The sequence below is a fragment of the Eleutherodactylus coqui genome, chromosome 9 (genome assembly GCF_035609145.1).
Source record: "Eleutherodactylus coqui strain aEleCoq1 chromosome 9, aEleCoq1.hap1, whole genome shotgun sequence".
Lineage (NCBI taxonomy): Eukaryota > Metazoa > Chordata > Amphibia > Anura > Eleutherodactylidae > Eleutherodactylus > Eleutherodactylus coqui.
In genome coordinates, this window is record NC_089845.1 from 14,079,369 (window position 1) to 14,097,911 (window position 18,543).

General features: G+C 43.9%; 1 protein-coding gene across 5 annotated transcripts in view; it reads right to left on the bottom strand.

Moving 5' to 3' along the window:
* The window catches only part of ZNF830 (zinc finger protein 830), a 129,720-nt gene that overhangs the window by 40,663 nt on the left and 70,514 nt on the right, over window positions 1-18,543 (bottom strand). For all 5 annotated transcript variants that reach the window (XM_066579135.1, XM_066579139.1, XM_066579134.1 and 2 more), the window contains one exon: window positions 18,433-18,514. In XM_066579135.1, the coding sequence (XP_066435232.1) occupies window positions 18,433-18,514 (82 nt within the window). The remainder of the gene's footprint in view (window positions 1-18,432; window positions 18,515-18,543) is intronic.

Here is an 18,543-nt window from a genome sequence, read left to right on the forward strand (position 1 = left end):
GGGCTGCGGGTACCCGCGTCATCGCTAAGCGACGGTGCGGGAAATACAAACAAAAAAAAAAAAAAGTGTACTGCGCATGACCGCCCGTGTAAGTACGCAGTTATGCGCAGTACATTACGCGGCCGTACGCAGGGTCACAGCCGGGCTCACAGCCGGGATCCACCTACGGCTGCGTAAGCCCGGCGTTATTCAGACCGCTACCTGTAATACGCAATTTACAAGAAGCCCTGGGAACGCTCGCCTTCCTGCAGTTCCAGGAGCAGCTTGTTGAGCGCCTTCTGTGTGAGACCGCCGCACCTCATCAAGCTTACGGAGACTCACGAGCACCACTTTTTACACCCCATCCCCGCCACTGAGGTCAAAAAATGACTCCCAAAAAGCATGAGGAGGGGGGATACCCGGTTTTATTGCCCCATGTGCCCATCCCAACCAGCCTCCATAATTACCCGTCTTTGGAAATACTACACAGTTCACATTATTACTTTTATCTAAGATTTGGGGAACGCCGAAAAGGGCGTGGAGGAGGAAGGGGGGGGATTTTAGGGAGTCAATTTTTATTCCGTACAAATGAGCAATGGGGCCTGGAATTTATTCAGTTATGCCCTGCAATCCAACTGGTGTTCCCTCCATTACAGGCCTTGCCATGTGTCCTGTAAGTAGATTAGGGCCACAATGGGTATGTTTTTGAACACGGGACAAACGGGGGGATCCATTTTGGGGTGAACGTCTTCATTCCTATGTAAACTGTACAAAAAAAAAAGTTTTTAAATTGACAAAATTGCCAAAAAAATGAAAATTGTAATTTTTTTCTTCTGCTTTGCTGAAATTTATTCAAATACTGTGTGGTCAAAATACGCAGTACGCCCCTAGATGAATTCGTTAAGGGGTCTAGTTTTTAAAATGGGGATATTTGTGGGGGTCTTTATAGTTTTGGACGCTCAATGACTCTATAAGTGGGCAATGGGGCCTGGAATTTATTCCGTTGTACCCTAAAATCCAACGGGTGCTCCTTCCATTATAGGCCTAGCCATGCGTCCTTTAAGTAGATTAGGGCCACAAGGGGTATGGTTCTGAACACGGGACAAACAGGGGTATCCATTTTGGGGTGAAAGTCTTCATCCCTATGTGTGCTGTACAAAAAAAACAGTTTTTAAATTGATACAACTGCCAAAAAAATGAAAATTGTAATTTTTTTCCTACTGCTTTGCTTAGATTTATTCAAAAATTGTAGGGTAAAAATACACAGTACACCCCTAGATAAATTCGTTAGGTGGTCTAGTTTTCAAAATGGGATCATTTGTGGGGGTTCTCTGTCGTTTTGGCCGCTCAAGGGCTCTACAAGTGTGCAATGGGGTCTAAATCACCTTCATGCTAAATTACCTTCATGCTAAATTTCTGTTCTGAAAGCCACCGACTACTCCTTTCATTTTGGGCCCCGTTGTGCATCCAGACAAAAGATTAGGGCCACAATGGGTATGTCTCTGAACACGGGACAAACAGGGGTATACACTTTGGGGTGCAAGTCTTCATTCATGTGTGTGCTGTACCAAAAAAGCAGTTTTTAAAACGACAGAATTGCCAAAAAAACGAAAATCACAATTTTTTCCTTTTGCTTTGCTTCAATTCATTCAAAAACTGTGGGCTCAAAATGGGCAGTACACCCCTAGATAAATTCATTAAGGGGTCTAGTTTTCAAAATGGGGTCACTTGTGGGGGTTCTCTTTGATTTTGGCCGCTCAAGAGCTCTACAAAAGTGCTATGGGCCTAAAACTCCTTCAAGGAAAATCTATGTTCTTAAAGCCACCGACTACTCCTTTCGTTTTGGGCCCCATTGTGCATCCAGACATAAGATTAGGGCCACAATGGGTATGTCTCTGAACACGGGAGAAACAGGGGTATCCATTTTGGGATGAAAGGCTTCATTCATGCGTGTGCTGTACAAAAAAAGCTGTTTTTAAAATGACAGAATTGACAAAAAAATGAAAATCACAATTTTTTCCTTTTGCTTGGCTTGAATTCATTCAAAAACTGTGGGGTCAAAATGGTCAGTACACCCCTAGATAAATTCGTTAAGGGGTCTAGTTTTCAAAATGGGGTCACTTGTGGGGGTTCTCTTTGGTTTTGGCCACTCAAGAGCTCTACAAAAGTGCTATGGGGCCTAAAACGCCTTTAAGCAAAATTTATGTTCTGAAAGACACCGACTACTCCTTTCATTTTGGCTCCCGTTATGCATCCAGACATAAGATTAGGGCCACAATGGGTATGTTTCTGAACATGGGAGAAACGGGGGTATCCATTTTGGTGTGTAAATCCTCATTTTCATGGGCTCTATAGGAAAAAAATATGTCTTTAAAATGACATATTTGCAAAAATATGAAATTTTATTTTTTGTCCCCTAAATTGAACTAATTCCTGAAAAGAACTGGTGGGGTCAAAATACTCATGACACCCCTCAGTGAATACATTAAGGGGTGTAGTTTTTAAAATTGGGTCATTTGTGGGTGTATCTATTATTCTGACACTTATGAGCCTCTGCAAACTTGGCTTGGTGCAGGAAAACAAAGTGCTCCTCAAAATGCTGAAAAGTAATGTTAAATTTGTACGTCCTCTAAATGGTTAAAAAAAACACAAAAGTTTTTCAAGTGTGCATTCAGAATAAAATAAACAGATGGAAATATATATCTTATCAAAAATTTGTACAGTCTGTTTGGACATATTTGAGATATTACGGTTGAAAATGTGAAAAAATGACAATTTTTTCAAAATTTTTCCAATATTGGTACTTTTAATAAATATACACAAATTATATCGGTCTCTTTTTACAATCTAAATGAAGTATAACATGTGGCGAAAAAACAATGTCAGAATCACTGGGATATGTAAAGCCTTTACGGAGTTATGCCACGTTGAACGACGCATGTCAGATTTCCAAAATTTGGCTCCGTCACTAAGGCGCAAACAGGCTTCGTCACTAAGGGGTTAACCCACCTACAAGAGAAGGCTCGTAGAGCCTCCTTCTTTGTAAAACAGCGGTTTTATGAACTTGGCAATCAGTCCAGCAGCCTATTGGCTACTCTGGTGCATCAAAATTCGGCATCACCGTCGATACTCCGTATCGCATCGGAAACAGGAGAGATACTCCACCAAAAAGACTCAATAGGAGCAAGATTTCAACGTTTTTATAGAGACCTCTACGCCACTGGATTCCATGCCACACAACAAGAACTAACAAGCTTCTTGTCTAACCTTAATTTCCCCACACTCTCCCAGGACCAACAGACCCTAGTAGATGCCCCATTTACTCTAACTGAACTTTCGGAGGCTCTTCAGGAGATGTCCAACGGTAAAGCCCCAGGCCCAGATGGCCTACCAGTAGAGGTATTCGCAAAATACCAAGAAATACTCCTGCCCACACTGCTTGAAACTTATAATGCGGCCTATAATAATAAAACACTACCCCCATCCTTCTATGAGGCTACAATCGTACTCATCCTAAAGCCAGGAAAAAACGCCCTGGAATGTGGCTCATATAGACCCATATCCCTCCTTAACTCGGATTATAAACTCCTGACAAAAATGCTTGCCCGACGCCTCAATAACGTCATTCTAGACCTGATACATCCAGACCAAACCGGATTCATGCCGGGCAAATCCACAAGAGAAAACCTACGAAGGGTACAGGTAATAACGCAAATCGGAGCGACAGACAAAGCGGACTGGGCCCTGGCTTCATTGGATGCAGCCAAGGCCTTTGATTCCATAGAGTGGCCCTTCCTGCTCCAGGTGCTGAGGAGATTTGGGTTCGGAGACCGTTTTATCCAATGGATCTCCATAATCTACAAAACACCATTGGCAGCGATCTCCGTGAACGGCACCTGTTCTACGTACTTTCCCCTGTATAGAGGGGACTAGACAGGGGTGCCCCCTCTCCCCGCTTCTCTTTGCCCTGACCATGGAACCATTGGCCCTCATGCTCCGTGCAAGCCCCTTATACCACGGGATTCAAATCGGGAGGACCGCGTGGCGTTATACGCCGACGACCTCATGCTCTTCATGACAGACCCGACAACTACCCTGCCTCATGCCATAGATGTTATTAACACATTTGGATCCTTCTCAGGATTACAGATAAATTGGTCAAAATCCGCCTTAATGCTAGTGTCCACACAGAACCCCCTACAATCTATGGACACACTGTGCGGATTACGAGTCTCTAGAGAATTCAAATACCTGGGAGTTCAGATCACCAATACAACTACTAGAGTCCTTGATCTGAATATCTATCCATTAATAGACCTATATAGATCCAAATTTAGAGTATGGGGATCACTACCCCTGTCGGTCGCAGGCCGTATTAACTTGATCAAAATGATAGTCTTACCGAAGTGTCTATACGTCTTGCAGCACATCTCCGTTCCAATCCCGACTAGATTTTTCCGAATGATGAACTCCCTCATGACCTCCTTCATATGGGGCAATTCTCGTCCAAAACTTAAGCTCTCCACGCTGCAGAGACCGAAAGACGAAGCCAGGTCGGCACTCCCAGACTTATTACTATATTACCTAGCCGGCCAATTGATACACCTAAAATGTTGGCTGAAAAACGGTCCACTGCCCAATTCAGAGGCCCATCTGGCACAGATTCTGAACACTTCTAGTCTCTGGCCGCTGCTGGAGCTCCCCGCCACGGTGAGGGGCAAAATACACACTGGCTATGCGGGTCTGGCGCCAGGCAAGGGAGGTGAGTGGATTCTCGGATATAGCCGCAGACATGCCGCTGTGGAGGAACCCTGGGCTGGGGGAGCTGCGGTTGCTAACTGACCTAGAGGTATGGGAACAGCATGGGATAGCTCATCTAGGAGACCTATACAACTCTAATATCCTGCTATCCTTTGAGCAACTCCAGGCCCAATACCAAATACCTAGATCTCACTTTTACAAATACCTACAGATTCGGCATGCGCTCCAGACCCAATTTCCGCCCACGAGTAGCACCATATCCCATTACCCACTAATTGGAATATTAAGATCACAAGGACCACGCGGACTTATCTCGACATTATATTCCCATCTAACAATTTCAAAAGCCACAAGGGAAATCCCTCCCGCTTTGATTAAGTGGAAGTCCCTGATCCCAACGTTGACGGAAGAAACGTTCCAAGAGGTACTGGAGTCACCGCTGTCCGTCTCCCCCTCAGCAAATAATAAGCTGACTCAGCTCTATATAGTCCATCAATGTTACCTCACCCCGGCGAGACTACATAAAATGGGCAGGATGCCATCCACATGTTGTATCAGATGCACCTGCACATATGCTGATTTTTGGCACATGATTTGGGACTGCCCGCGGATCCGATCATATTGGGACGAAGTCATAGATCTGTTATCCACGGTTCTTGAAATCCCAATCCCTGCCACTCCAGAAATTTGCCTTTTCGGTATCCTCGACGAGGAGCAGTGGCAACATTATCACAGAGTATTCCTAAAGGAGGTACTATTCATGGCCAGAAAGGTCATCGCGATGAGATGGATGGACCAGAGGGGCCCGACTGTGGCAATGTGGAAGAAAACCACAAACTCAATTATACCCTACAACAATATAGTATACAAAGCCCGCAAATGCCCGGATAAATTTCAAAAGGTGTGGGGCCAGTGGTGTGATTCCTCGCTGACCTTGTTTCCCCCGCAGCCGCTCGCGTCAGCAATATCAGCGCTACAAAGGCGATAATAAAAACTATCGAGGAACAGTGGTGAGATAGGGGGACCCGGCCTCGCGCACGGTCAGCCACCCGGAATATCACTTTACGCTTCCCTTCTCCCTTAAAATAAAATAAAACACCTTGGGGGCCCTGGCCACATACTGTGACACGCCCAATTGATTGACACATCTTGATGCAAGTGCATACTTATGGGCTTAAGACAAGTGAGCCAATAGACAGATGCTTTTGAAAGGGGCTCTAGCACGGTTATACCTCTTTCCATGAACCCCCCATTACCTTCACTTTTCCCTACCTTCCTATCCCTCCTACAACACGGTACTATACTACATGCCCACCGCCTCCCCCTCTGCTCAGGGTCGGGAAAACTCACCAAATATGACGTAAACTGCAATGTACAAGCCAGATTGGCTTATATTACATGTAAGACTATGTACTGCACAGTGTTTCTGTTTTTTTTCTTTTCTGTATTCGATATGTTATTAACTTGTCAATAAAACGAGTTTAAAAAAAAAAAATATATATCCCTGCCTCCATCTAACACTACAGAGTTCCTAGTCATGGTCCCAACATCAGGCCAACCTGCGTCAGAGACCTTTATCAAGGAGATGATGCTGGCATTGAGAGGTACTATGCGAGAAGACCTCCACACTTTTTCATCATCATTCAGCTCCACCATAACCAAAAATGAGGAGAGAACCTCATATATAGAAAATAAAATGGAAGAGTTTACCAAATCTCATAATACTCTAATTGATGCGCACTATTCCCTAGAGGAGGAGGTGGACCAAATCAAAGTCAAAATGGCGGACTTAGAAGACCGCAATAGACGTAATAACGTCAAATTCAGGGGCATTTCAGAAAAGGTTAACCCATCAGACCTAAAAGTCTTCTTAACACAATTATTGAAAAAACTCCTTCCTTCTACTCCAGACCAAGAACTCATTATTGATAGGGGGGCACCGCCTGCAGAAACCGAAATTTCTACATGATAATGTCCCGTGAGAGGTTATAGCACGGATCCATTTTTTTCATGTCAAAGAGGCACTTATGTTTGCTTCCCGTAAAATGTCGGATCTGCCTCCACAGTTTTCAAACATCAAACTGTTTGTGGACTTATCCACCGCTACTATACAAGCTAGAAAAGCTTTCTCTCGCATAACCACATCTCTCAGGAAGAAAAGGATCCCTTATAAATGGGGTTTTCCCACTAAACCTATACTGCATAAAGAAGGTACCACATATATCTTTAACAAACCAGAAGAAGGAGAAAAGTCCCTCATCTCTTGGGGTCTACAGATCACCGAAGAACTTCACAACAAACCTGCTAACCAACGCCCCCGGATACCATCCGGAGAAAACCCGCAACCCCACTCACCCCGCTGAGTTATTTGTCCCTATAAATCTGGAGGTGTAGTTCCCTCTTTTACCAGGCGAACTTCCCCCCCCCCCCCCCCCCGAAATTACGCAGGTCTGCATGCCTGCGAGGACAGCTCACTACGGGCAGCTGTTCCCAGAAACTTTCTGGCTGCACGACATCATAACCAGAGAAGGAGAAATATCTGGCCTTACTGTTCTGCGCTTAAGGCCGGCTATTGATGTTTTGAATGTTTGCGTTACCTCCCCCCCCCCACCACCCCTTGATACAATAACGGTCAGCAAAAACCCAAGGTTCCACAAACACAACTCGCAATATCCTCCGGTAAAATGTCGATAAAAATATGTTCATTTAATGCAAAAGGGCTGAATTCTCCCCACAAGAGGTCAGCAGTCTGGAAAGACGCGTTACATGACAAGCTGGATATTATATGTCTCCAGGAATCACACTTTGCGTCTGCAACGCATCCCTTATTTACCCACAAAAAATTTCCAAATATTTTCCTATCCTTTGCCGAGAAGAAGAGAGCGAGGGCTATAATTGCAATCAAAGATACTATTGACTTAATACTCTCTGAACAGATTATTGATCCCCAAGGCAGGTGCATAATCCTGGGGCGACTATTTAATGGTACCCCAATAACTTTAGTTAAAGGGGTTGTCCCGTGACAGCAAGTGGGGTTAAACACTTCTGTATGGCCATATTAATGCACCTTGTAATATACATCGTGCATTAAATATTGGCCATACAGAAGTTATTTACTTACCTACAGGGGGTCCCCCCCCCCGGGGGGTCCCCCCCCCCTGTGCTGGCGTCCCCGTTTCCATGGCGCCGACCAAACCTCTCCTCTGGTCGCAGGAACAGTCGCGCTTGCGCACTGAAGATTCCTCTTCTGGATGGTCCGGGCTCACGAGCTGCGTCCTGGCTCCTCCCTCTTCTCCGCATCATCGCGTAGCTCCGCCCCCGTCACGTGGTGCCGATCAACCAATGAGGTGGCTGTAATCGGCAGTGGAGCTCATACTGGAGAAGAACATCCACGGTGCACCATGGGAGAAGACCCGTGGTGCACCATGGGAGAAGACCAGCGGTGCACCTTGGGAAATGACGGCAGCCATCTTGGAAGAAGAATTTTATAACTTCATAAAACTGCTTCATGGTGAGTAGAAACGCTCCATACAAACGATTTACATGGGTAGTTTGTGATGTTTGCTGAACATGGGGGACTGAGCTGTGAAAAAATTTTCATTTTGGCCGTGGGACAACCCCTTTAATCTCGATGCCCCAAACTCCTCACAAATCTCATTCTTGAATAAGATCTTTAAAAAAATCCATAAAGTCCAAAAAGGCAAACGTATAGTCTGTGGTGATTTTAATATAGTTCCCGATAAACAACTTGATTCTACTAGCTCGGTTAATAGACTATCCCCCACGCTTTCACCATGGCTCCACAAACAAGCACTCTGACTCCTACAGGTGCCTAAACTCCTCATCCAGGGAATATACCTACTACTCCCCTCGGCATAGATCTTTTTCAAGGATCGACTTGTTTTTGGTAGACAAATGGACCCTAGCAGGAATTAGACACGCAGACATAGGCAAGACCACGTGGTCAGACCACTCTCCTATATACCTTACACTGAAGTCATCCAAATCTCCCCCGCCATTTGGAAACTGGAGAAACAATGTTTCTCTTATGAGACTCCCTGAATATAAAAAGACGATTAACCCCTTAGTGACAAAGCCTGTTTGCGCCTTAGTGACGGAGCCAAATTTTGGAAATCTGACATGCGTCGTTCAACGTAGCATAACTCCGTAAAGGCTTTACATATCCCAGTGATTCTGACATTGTTTTTTCGCCACATGTTGTACTTCATTTTGGTTGTAAAAAGAGACCGATATAATTTGTGTATATTTATTAAAAGTACCAATATTGGAAAAATTTTGAAAAAATTATCATTTTTTCACATTTTCAACTGTAATATCTCAAATATGTCCAAACATACTGTACAAATTTTTGATAAGATATATATTTCCATCTGTTTATTTTATTCTGAATGCACACTTGAAAAACTTTTGTGCTTTTTTTAACTATTTATAGGACGTACAAATTTAACATTACTTTTCAGTATTTTGAGGAACACTTTGTTTTCCTGCATCAAGCCAAGATTGCAATGACTCACAGGTGTCAGAATGATAGACACCCCCCCAAATGACCCCATTTTAAAAACTACACCCCTTAATGTATTCACTGAGGGGTGTCATGAGTATTTTGACCCTACCAGTTTTTTCCAGGAATTAATTCAATTTAGAGGAGAAAAAATAAAATTTCATATTTTTGCAAATATGTCATTTTAAAGACAAATTTTTTTTCTATAGTGCCCATAAAATGAGGATTTACACCCCAAAATGGATACCCCCGTTTCTCCCGTGTTCAGAAACATACCCATTGTGGCCCTAATCTTATGTGTGGATGCACAACGGGACCCAAAATGAAAGGAGTAGTCGGTGTCTTTCAGAACATAAATTTTGCAGGTGTTTTAGGCCCCATAGCACTTTTGTAGAGCTCTTGAGCGGCCAAAACCAAAGAGAACCCCCACAAGTGACCCCATTTTGAAAACTAGACCCCTTAATGAATTTATCTAAGGGTTTACTGCCCATTTTGACCCCACAGTTTTTGAATAAATTCAAGCAAAGCAAAAGGAAAAAACTTTGATTTTTGTTTTTTTGGCAATTCTGTTGTTTTAAAAACTGCTTTTTTTGTACAGCACACACATGAATGAAGACTTGCACCCCAAAATGGATACCCCTGTTTGTCCCGTGTTCAGAGACATACCCATTGTGGCCCTAATTTTATGTGTGGATGCACAATGGGGCCCAAAATGAAAGGAGTAGTCGGTGGCTTTCCGAAAAGAAATTTAGCATGAAGGTGATTTAGGCCCCATTGCCCACTTGAAGAGCCCTTGAGCGGCCAAAACGACAGAGAACCCCAACAAATGACCCCATTTTGAAAACTAGACCCCTTAACGAATTCATCTAGGGGTGTATTGTGTATTTTTACCCTACAATTTTTTAATAAATCTAAGCAAAGCAGTAGGAAAAAATTACAATTTTCATTTTTTTGGCAGTTGTATCAATTTAAAAACTGCTTTTTTTGTACAGCACACATATGAATGAAGACTTGCACCCCAAAATGGATACCCCTGTTTGTCCCGTGTTCAGAACCATACCCTTTGTGGCCCTAATCTACTTAAAGGACACATGGCTAGGCCTATAATGGAAGGAGCACCTGTTGGATTTCAGGGTACAACGGAATAAATTCCAGGCCCCATTGCCCACTTATAGAGCCATTGAGCGACCAAAACGATAAAGAACCCCCACAAATGACCCCATTTTAAAAACTAGACCCCTTAATGAATTCATCTAGGGGTGTACTGCGTATTTTGACCCCACAGTATTTGAATAAATCTAAGCAAAGCAGAAGGAAAAAAATTACGATTTTCATTTTTTTGGCAATTTTGTCAATTTAAAAACAGTTTTTTTTGTACAGTGTACATAGGAATGAAGACCTTCACCCCAAAATGGATACCCCTGTTTGTCCCATGTTTAAAAACATACCCCTTGTGGCCCTAATCTACTTAAAGGACACATGGCAAGGCCTGTAATGCAGGGAACACCCGTTGGATTGCAGGGCACAACTGAATAAATTCAAGGCCCCATTGTTCATTTCTACGGAATAAAAATTGGCTCCCTAAAAATATCCCTCCCCCTCCCCCCGCCCCCTGAACCTTTTCGGCGTTCCCCAAATCTTAGATAAAAGTAATAATGTGAATTGTGTAGGATTTCCGAAGACAGGGGTAATTACGGAGGCTGGTTGGGATGGGTACATGGGGCAATAAAACCGTGTATCCCTCCTCCTCTAATGCTTTTTGGGGGTATTTCGTGACCTCAGCTGCAGGGATGGGGTGTAAAAAGTGGCGCTCTGTGAGTCTCCGTAAGCTTGAGGAGGTGCGGCGGTCTCGCACAGAAGACGCTCAACAAGGTGCTCCTGGAACTGCATGAAGGCGAGTATTCCCGGGGCTTCTTGTAAATTGCGTATTACAGGTAGCGGTCTGAATAACGCCGGGCTCACACGGCCGGATGTGGAATCCGCTTGCGGAGGCCCGCAGCGGATTCCAGCTGTGAGCCCGGCTGTGACCCTGTGTACGGCCGCATAATGTACTGCGCATAACTGCCTACTCACACAGGCGGTCATGCGCAGTACATTTTTTTTTTTCATTTTCCGCACCGTCGCTTAGCGATGACGCGGGTACCCGCAGCCCGTATACAAGGTAGTTGCATATGGGCTGCGGGTATGTCCGCGACCACGGAGCACAATAGGCTCTATGTTGCGGATATCCGCGGTAAAATAGAACCTGCTGCGTTCTCTTTTCTGCGAGTGGATTACGCAATTCCGACCCCACTAATGTGAGCAGAATTGTGTAATCCAATGCGATTGATCTGCGTATTACCGCGGATCAGACGCATGCGGAATCCGTAATTCCTATCCGGTCATGTGAGACCGGCCTAAGGTAGATCGCTACCTTTTTATCACGTGACCGGGGACCGCTCAACGAGGCCACCCGTCACTGCTCCAGGCTCTCGGCGACGGTTGGTCGCTGGGAGCAAGGAGATTTTAAATTTCCTGGCCTCCCCGTCTCCTGCGCATGTGTCCGGTGTTTTGCCTGCGGTCGCATGCGCAGAATCCGGGAACGTTCACGGATGAGGATCACGTCGGGGTGCAAATACGGAGGCCTCCGGTAAAAAGTTTCATCTCCTCTCACTGATTGCATCGGGGAGGGGAGATGAACCTTCACCTTTTTTTTACTTGTATGTGATCCCCATTATCCATTGGATAACGGCGATCATGTGATCAGGAACCGCTCACTGCAGCTCTCCGTGAAATCTTCAGGCTCTCGGCTAAGTTTTGTAGCCAGGAGCAGGGAGATTTTAAATTATCCTGGCAATCCACAGCTTTTGGCATGCGCCTGCCATTTTGGCGACGGCCACGTGCGCAGAAGCTGGGGTAAGGTCCGCGGATAAATCCGCGGGCCTTAGGTACGTCATTTCATCCTCCCTCATGGATATGATCCGTGGGGGGAGATGAAACGCAAGCTTTCTTAACTTTGTTTAAACTTTTTTTTTTACTTTTTTACACTTTTTTTTACTTTACATGATCACTGCTATCCATTGGATAACAGTGATCATGTCCCCGATATAATCTCTCTGCTCCTGGCTACACATGGCAGCCAGGAACAGAGGGATTTTAAATTTTCTGGGGCTCGAGCCCCACTGTGCACGCGCCCGATGTCACTCATCGGCGCGCATGCGCAGACAGGGATTTCGGGTCCCGGGACATCGGGGAGGACAGAGGTGAGTATTTTCACCTCCCCTCATGGATCCGATCCATGAGGGGAGGTGAAACTGACTTTTTTAAAAACTTTTTTAAAACTTTTTCGCGATCGCCGCTATCCAATGGATAGCAGCGATCGCGTTCCCGGGGACCGCTCACAGCGGTCCCCGGTAACACCTCCTGGTTCCCGGTTACCCTCAGGAGCTGGGAGTCAGGAGATTTCAAATTTGCCGGCGGCTCCCGGGCTTCTGCGCATGCGACTGACGTCATCGTCTGGCGCGCATGCGCAGAAGGCCGGCGGCGGGTCCGGGAGGACCTGATCTTCGGGCAACACCGCGGACAAGCCGGGTGAGTATTTTCAGCTGCCCTGATGGATCCGATCCATCAGGGCAGCTGAATTACTACTTTTTTACACTGTTTTATTTACTTTATTGCGATCGGCGCTATCCATTGGATAGCGCCGATCGCAATGCCGGGGGGAACTGCCCGCATCCTGGGATGACAGCTCCATGCTGTCGGCTATCTGCGGCACCGACAGCATGGAGCTGTCACGTCCTCAGGCAAGTGGGCATTAATCCTAAGAGGACGCATAAAACTACGTCTTCTAGGATTAAAGCCCACTTTCTGAGGACGTAGTTTCCCGATGGGGCAGTCGTTAAGGGGTTAAAGAAGTCTTGGCCGAGTACTTCTCGCTCAACATGAACCCAGACATAGACGTCTTCTCCACATGGTGTGCCCACAAGGCATACATGTGGGGCATACTGATCAAGATCAGTTCCCACCATAAGAAAAGAAAAAACAACTCCAAATAAATAATATCCTATCGCAAATTGCCAACATTGAGCAAAACATTCAAATCTCTGCCTCAATTGAGCTTCATAGGGAACTAATGTCATTGCGCCATAAACTCCGCCAAAAACTAATAGAAGACTATGTTAAAACTCTAAACTTCTCAAAAATGAACTATAATACGGCATACAACAAACCTTCCTGACTAATGGCTAGGATAATAAAACAACGTCAAGCACCATCTAAAATCCCATATCTGGTTAAACAGGATGGAACGGAAGCGAAACTAACACACCCTCAAGATATAGCGGACGAATTTAGTCTCTTCTATTCCAATCTATATAACTTGAATAAAGATGGCTCCACTCCTCAACCAGAAATTCACCAAATCAACAACTTCCTGGGAAAAATAAACCCCCCTTCCGTCGCGGAGGACCAACTCAAACTGCTAAATACTCATATTTCCCCCTTGGAGATTGTGGAAACAATCAAGACATTGAAAGCACACAAGGCCCCAGGCCTGGACGGCTATTCTAACGAATATTAGAGAGATTTCGCCCCGGACCTGGCTCCTTGTCTTGCCGAAACATTTAACAAAGCGATATCTAGTGGTAGATTACCGGAGGAAATGTTGAGAGCCACTATAATCACGATCCCCAAACAGGGAAAAACTTTGAATTCCTCAGCAAATTTTCGGCCCATTTCCCTATTAAATACTGATATTAAAATCTATTCAAATCTACTAGCCCTGCGCCTGATAAAAATTCTTCCACAGATAATTCACAGCGACCAAGTCGGCTTTACCAGAGGAAGACAGGCGTCAGACGGCACCAGGAGAGTACTAAATCTTATGGCAATGGCGGAAACGAACCATACCCCATCTATTCTACTGGCTTTAGACGCTGAAAAAGCCTTTGATAGGCTACATTAGGAGTTCGCCTTCGCCACCCTGGAAAAATCTGGCTTCCAAGGTAACATCCTCAAGGCCATCCGGGCTCTCTACGGTTCCCCCTCCGCCAGAGTACTAGTTGACAGGGTATTTTCAAAATCCTTCCATATCACCAACGGTACCCGTCAGGGGTGCCCGCTGTCCCCATTACTATTTACGCTTGTTATGGAACCATTGGCGGAGACGATTAGACTCAACACAAATATTAAACGGTTTCCGGCTGGGTTCAGGCAGCACAAAATAAGCCTTTTCGCGGATGATGTCCTGCTCCTTCTCACAGATCCCATAACATCCCTAAGAGAAGTTTGTAATTTAATTCAAGAATTCAGTAAAACATCATATTATAAATTAAATATAGATAAATCCCAAATACTCGCCATTAATATAGACAATACTTTAAAGCTTAGCATTCAGGAAGAGTTCCCATTTCAATGGGGGGAAAACTATATTCCATACTTGGGGATAAAAATCTGCGTTTCTCTGGCTAACATCATCTCAGTGAATCTGTCGCCCTTACTATCTAACCTACAAGTCGAACTGGGGTCCCTCGCGAAGAGTGAGCCGTCGTGGATGGGTAGAGTTACACTCTATAAAATGGTGATTCTTCCCAAAATTCTATATATTTTCCGTACAATTACCCTTCCAATTCCCAGGCTGGAAGTTTCAAAGTTTCAAAAACAACTCTCGGACTTTATTTGGACGGGGAAAAGACCAAGGGTCACTGCCTCTATACTCTACCTCAACAGGAGGCAAGGAGGTTTGGGGGTTCCAAATCTGTGGTCATATCTCCATGCGTCTAACATCAACCAAACTGGACACTTGCTGAAACCACTGCCAGGACCAAACTGGCTCCAAATTGCAACTCAATTAAATGATAAGCCCATCCGCTCTCTTCTCTTGGCTTCCCTGCTATCCTCCCACTCCACGTCCGCGCCTCTAATTTATAGGCCTCACTCCATTTCCCCACCCATTCAAGCTTCATTAGATTCATGGATTTGGTTGGCTAAAAGTACCAGCCTTCGTTTAGGTAAAAAACTTGAACATCTCCCAACATCCACCCTTGAGTTTTTCATTCCTAATCTACACCTTGGGGGGTGGATGGAGAGAGGAATTGTAAATCTAGGTGATATATTGCTGGACGATGACATTCTACCGTTCCAAACCACGTTGGAAAGGTTTGATTTGCCCTCAGGAGATGTATTCAAATATCTCCAAATAAGGGCCTTACTGCAATCGACCAAAACTGGAAAGGTGACATTCTCAAACGACTTTCTGAGAATTCTTAATAACCCCTCCCGACGTCTCGATCCCTGGTGAGAGTTTGCTATGATATACTCTCGGGAGATATGAGAGATATAAAACGAGCCCACATTCTCAACTAGTATATAGACAAAAGAAAAAACTTTTTCCAGCTGCGCCCAAGCGCAGACCCTCAAAGGTGTATAGGGAATAAGCTTCTAAAAACACTTGTTATTGGTAAGCCACGCTTTATTCCCAAAAAACATAAATCAAATAAAAGTAGGTTCAAAGTACCTCTACTGGTGGGTTAGCAACGCGATTCTGCGTCAACTGACGCCTTTATCCAGTTGACGCAGAAACGCGTTGCTAACCCACCAGTAGCGGTACTTTGAACCTACTTTTATTTGATTTATGGTTTTTGGGAATAAAAGGTGGCTTACCAATAACAAGTGTTTTTAGAAGCTTATTCCCTATACACCTTTGAGGGTCTGCGCTTGAGCGCAGCTGGAAAAAGTTTTTTCTTTTGTCTATATACTGCATCATCCCCATTTTTCTTGGAAGAATATTGGGGTACTTTTTTAGCTGCTGCTCTCCAAAAGGATATTAACGTGTAGTTATCAGATACACATCTATATATGTTTTTTGGATGATATGGAAGGACCCTCACTAAAGAAAATTAAACGCTAACTTGGACTCCAGGTGTAGGCGGGACACAAAAGCTTTTGTTGCTCCGCCTAACACCCGGTAAGTAGAATTAATGGATTATCTACTATTTCATCCATGGGCAAGGCGCTCTCCCTAATTTGTGTTTCTTTTTGACATTCTCAACTAGGAGAGAGATATTGGAAAGAGATGGCTCTCGGCTTTTACATGGGCTAACAAAGCAACCATCAACTTAAACACTCTTGAAGTTCATATTAAGGTTTTGACTAGATGGTACTTCACCCTAGTGGCGCTGGCTAGAGCTTTTACCGACTCAGACAATCGCTGTTGGAGACAGTGTGGCCATATAGGCAACATCTGTCACATATTTTGGGGCTGTCCAAAACTCTCGTTCTTTTGGGATGAAGTCTTCTCCATACTGAGAAGGATCACAAAAATATATATTCCCCAAAACAGCTGAGTTAGCCATCCTACTCAACGATAACAAATATATCCCACACCATATGAAAAATTTGATAGGCCAGATTCTCCTCGCCGCTAAACTAATGGTGGCAAGGAAGTGGAAGACCGTCAATGCTCCCACCATTCTGGAACTAAAACAGACACTCTCTGACCATAACACATATGAAAAACTATACGCCCTAAAAAAAATGGAGGCTACGCGAAATACCGAAATAAATGGAACCCATGGATACAAACTTATCTAATCTAATACCTAATAGCTGACAACCTATATCCCTTTCCCCTCCCCCCCTCCCCCTTTGTTCCCATTGTTATTGGTTGTTATAAGTTCAAACTAAAAGAAGCTATATATAAATCACAACTATAATTTCTAATTCAAACGTGCTTAATTCACCGTCTGCTGCATGGCTAACATATTTTCTACACAGGTTAAAGAAATGGACTATACCAGGTTATTATAAAAGTGAAGTTATATAATTCTGATCCATTGTAAACAAATCCGTCCTAATGGACTCATGCATGCTTGCATAAATAATTATTGTATGTTCTGTATATATTCACTAAAAAAATCAATAAAGAATAAAGTGATTAAAAAAAAGGCTTATCAATGAAGTCTTAGGTGGGACACACAAAAGAGAAAAAACAAACGAAACAAAAATCCTCCTTAACTAAAGCCCCCAACCCGTGTATGGGGAATTAGACAGAAGATGAGAACTGAATGTTAATTCAAGTTTCTCTTTGAAAGTAGCCAGATTTATATAGAGGAAGTACCAGATGTATAAAATAATTCCATAATCTGGATGTCGTTATATGGTCAGCTTTATCAAAAAATAGGCGTTCCCAAAAGTGGATCTATTAGTATCCACCTTTTAGTTCCAAAAAGAACAAAATGGGTCCAGAACCAGACCGATACCAATCCTCTATATAGCAGGAGGATTTGTAGGCGGCTTGATGGTTAGGTCTGATTCGGAGCTAGGAACTTTACAAGGAGTGAGTACTCCAGAGAATACAGCTTTATAGGATTTAGAAAAGGTCAAAGTCAAAGGTTCGACGCGTTTCCGCTACTTGTAATGTAGCATCATCAGGAACCAAGATTAAGGTCTGTGCAACTCTATGATACAAAGTCCCAGAATCAATCTTGAGTTGGATTTGATATAATAGATCAAAAACAGCTTAAATCCTATAGACTGGATCTAGTACGGTTATAAATTGCTTGAAATGATCCTAGGTTAGATCAACTAGACTAGTCAGAACTTCAGGTGAGAGATAGACGATCCTATCATCTTAGGCTTTTCTATGTCTAAGCTCCAAGTAAATCCCCACCCCAATCCCAACAGGAACAGAAAACAAAAAAAGGCAGCAGCACCAGCCCTTATGGTAGGCTGGCGGCTACCATAAGGAGCAGAGGAGGTTGTCTGTGTAATATATTATCTGAGGGTCAGGAGGTCTGTGTAATATATTAGTATTTGAGGAGGAGGTGGTCTGTGTTAGATAAGACTGTGAAATAAAAACCATCTGCTCAAATGCAATTCTGATAGAGAACTGTCAACCATCCAGTATAATTTCATTTTTCATCTATGACATAAAAAAAGGTCAAATTGCAAGCATTTTTTATAAATATTTCAGTTTGAAATCTGACTTTAATATTAGGCCATCCAATTAGTCACGGTTTTGTAGTTAGGTTATGCAAAAATGTCAATTGCCAGTGTGATTTGTGAAATTGTCACTTCTAACCGCACATGCTTAAACTTGCCCTTTGCAAGTGTAAAAGTCGCCATGAGTTTTGCATCATCCCTTTTAATCTATAAATTCATCATATAAAATAGCATCGGCTGACAAAACTTACTTTTCCACAATTTTCTCTTGCACTTCTGCCTTCAAAACAGACCCAGAGTGAGAAACGACGTGTGTTTTGCTGTCAAACAAGTCTGCAAAAAGAAGAACAAAAAAGACATAT